Source organism: Aphidius gifuensis, linkage group LG4 (genome assembly GCF_014905175.1).
Source record: "Aphidius gifuensis isolate YNYX2018 linkage group LG4, ASM1490517v1, whole genome shotgun sequence".
NCBI classification, from domain to species: domain Eukaryota; kingdom Metazoa; phylum Arthropoda; class Insecta; order Hymenoptera; family Braconidae; genus Aphidius; species Aphidius gifuensis.
Window position 1 is genome coordinate 17280324 of NC_057791.1, and position 1982 is coordinate 17282305.

The window sequence follows — 1982 nt, forward strand, 5'->3', positions numbered from 1 at the left end:
GTGATTAGTATGGGCCCTGTTTCATCAAGACCTAGGGGCTGCGGGTTGTGTCTTCTCTGTCGCGGTTTCCCACACAACGACAACCTGCACAATTCACTTCCGTTTTTCCCGCAATGTCCGATCGAATAATGTACATATAAAAATCATGAATATTCATTACGACTGTTTCTGTTTATGTCACATGTTCCCACTGCATTACAGAGTTCTTCACTACAGTTCATTCGACCAAAAATTAAATAAAAAAAAATAAAGTACAAAGAGGAAAAGAGTGAGAGAGGTAAATAGTCAAGATGCCGATAAAATAAAAGTTCATGGTCATCACAAAAAACTCGTCGTTATTGCGTGGTTCCACAAAAAAATAAAAAAAAAAATTATATTCACTTATCAACGTAAATTAAATATATAAAAAAATATATTTAAATAATTTTTTTATTTTATTTTTAATGTTTAAAGTTATATACAAGTAGGATTATCGACAATGTTATAATGTCTGGTACAGTTGATGTTCGTGTGTGCAACTTAAACCTTCCAGGCCTCGCTCACCTAATGGACATAACGCTAATGGTATAATGACGCTTAAAATACCCGGCTTGAGGCGTGTATTATTATGACCTTTTTTTTTTGTTTTTTCTTACAAAAGGTATAATAAACGAAACGCGACACGTTCCAGGTATTTTCCACTTCGTCTTATACCTGCCAACATTTGATAAACTCACTGATAACTTCGAGTGATAAGTTTAAATTACAGTAGAACCTTTATTACTTGAAAATATATATGAAAAGAACAAAGAAAGAATTTGATTTGAAATATAAAAAATATAGTATCAATAAATCATCATGCTATTAATCAAATAAAAAATTTATAAATGAAAATGATTTCTTTGTAAATAATTTTATTATACATTTATGATTTTTATAATTATTAATTAATAATAGTAAGTTTATAGAAAAAAAAACTTATATAGAATACTTATTTAACATTTTGGTGCTCGCTCAATTTTATGAGTTGGAATATGATTTTTGTGTAATACTTCTAGAGCACGTGCATAATGTTCAGGTGACATTTCTGATTTTTTTGAATATATCCATGCAACTTGGAACCAACTGCGAAAACTAATAATAATTTATTAATATAATTATTTATATTTTAATTAAAATATTCACAAAAGTACCTTCCAATTTTGGCAATTGGTATTATTCCCATCAGTACTAAATAATTTTTATAGTCTGTATCTAAAACAATTAATTCACCAGGAGACTTTGAAAGAAAAGATATGTTATAACGGAAATTAAATACTGATGATGCTTTGTGCGAATCTGGAGTTCCTGCACCCTTTATATTACGAGCGTGTCCATTTCTAATAATTAAAAAAAAAAAATCATCATTCAATTCTCATGGATTTTATGATGATTAAAAATTAATTTTAAATATGTCAAACTTACTTGGTACTTATTGAAGAAATTCCCACATTAATCACTCCTAAATTTTCTAATATTAATTCCGCGTTTGTACATTTTTCATCTTCATCAAATTTATTTGGAGTTTTTGCTACTTGACTCCAATTTCCAACAATCTTTTATCAAAAAAACTCAATTTATTGTTAAAAAAAATGCATGGGTAATATTATTTTTCAATTAAAATCAATATAATACCTTTGCTACTTCAAAATTTGCCATTGGAGTAAAATGAGGATATTTAAAAATTGGTGATTGTGCCAGAGAACTAGCAACAATCACTGACAAAATTAAAATCATCAACATTTGTTACACAAAAAAATATCAAGTACTCTTAAAAAAAATAAAAAAATCGATTTGACTGATGATTTATTGGAAACAAATTGAAGCTTTTATACTAAATATTTTTTTTTTTTATTGACATAAATTCGAGAACATGAATAACATGTTGAATAAAATTAATTTGAAATTTGTAATTATTTGTACAGATGTTTATATTTTTTCCGTCTCAATAGTATTTGATAACA

At 27.2% G+C, this 1982-nt stretch overlaps 1 protein-coding gene across 1 annotated transcript; it reads right to left on the bottom strand.

Moving 5' to 3' along the window:
- Positions 1-974: 974 nt before the first annotated feature.
- On the bottom strand, positions 975-1772 carry LOC122853994. The gene is made up of 4 exons (XM_044154405.1): positions 1654-1772; positions 1444-1574; positions 1173-1358; positions 975-1113 (listed from the first exon to the last, which is right to left on the bottom strand). Exons 1-4 carry the CDS (start codon positions 1759-1761, stop codon positions 975-977), a joined length of 564 nt encoding a protein of 187 aa, XP_044010340.1. The 5' UTR covers positions 1762-1772.
- Between the last annotated feature and the right edge of the window lie 210 nt (positions 1773-1982).

What these genes read in the sequence shown, in the direction of transcription:
- LOC122853994 (XM_044154405.1), bottom strand. Translation starts at nt 1,761, where the DNA reads ATGTTGATGATTTTAATTTTGTCAGTGATTGTTGCTAGTTCTCTGGCA. An exon ending in CAAATTTTGAAGTAGCAAAG is followed by an intron (nt 1,575 to 1,653) that starts GTATTATATTGA and finishes TTTTGATAAAAG; the next exon opens with ATTGTTGGAAATTGGAGTCA. An exon ending in ATTTCTTCAATAAGTACCAA is followed by an intron (nt 1,359 to 1,443) that starts GTAAGTTTGACA and finishes TTTAATTATTAG; the next exon opens with AAATGGACACGCTCGTAATA.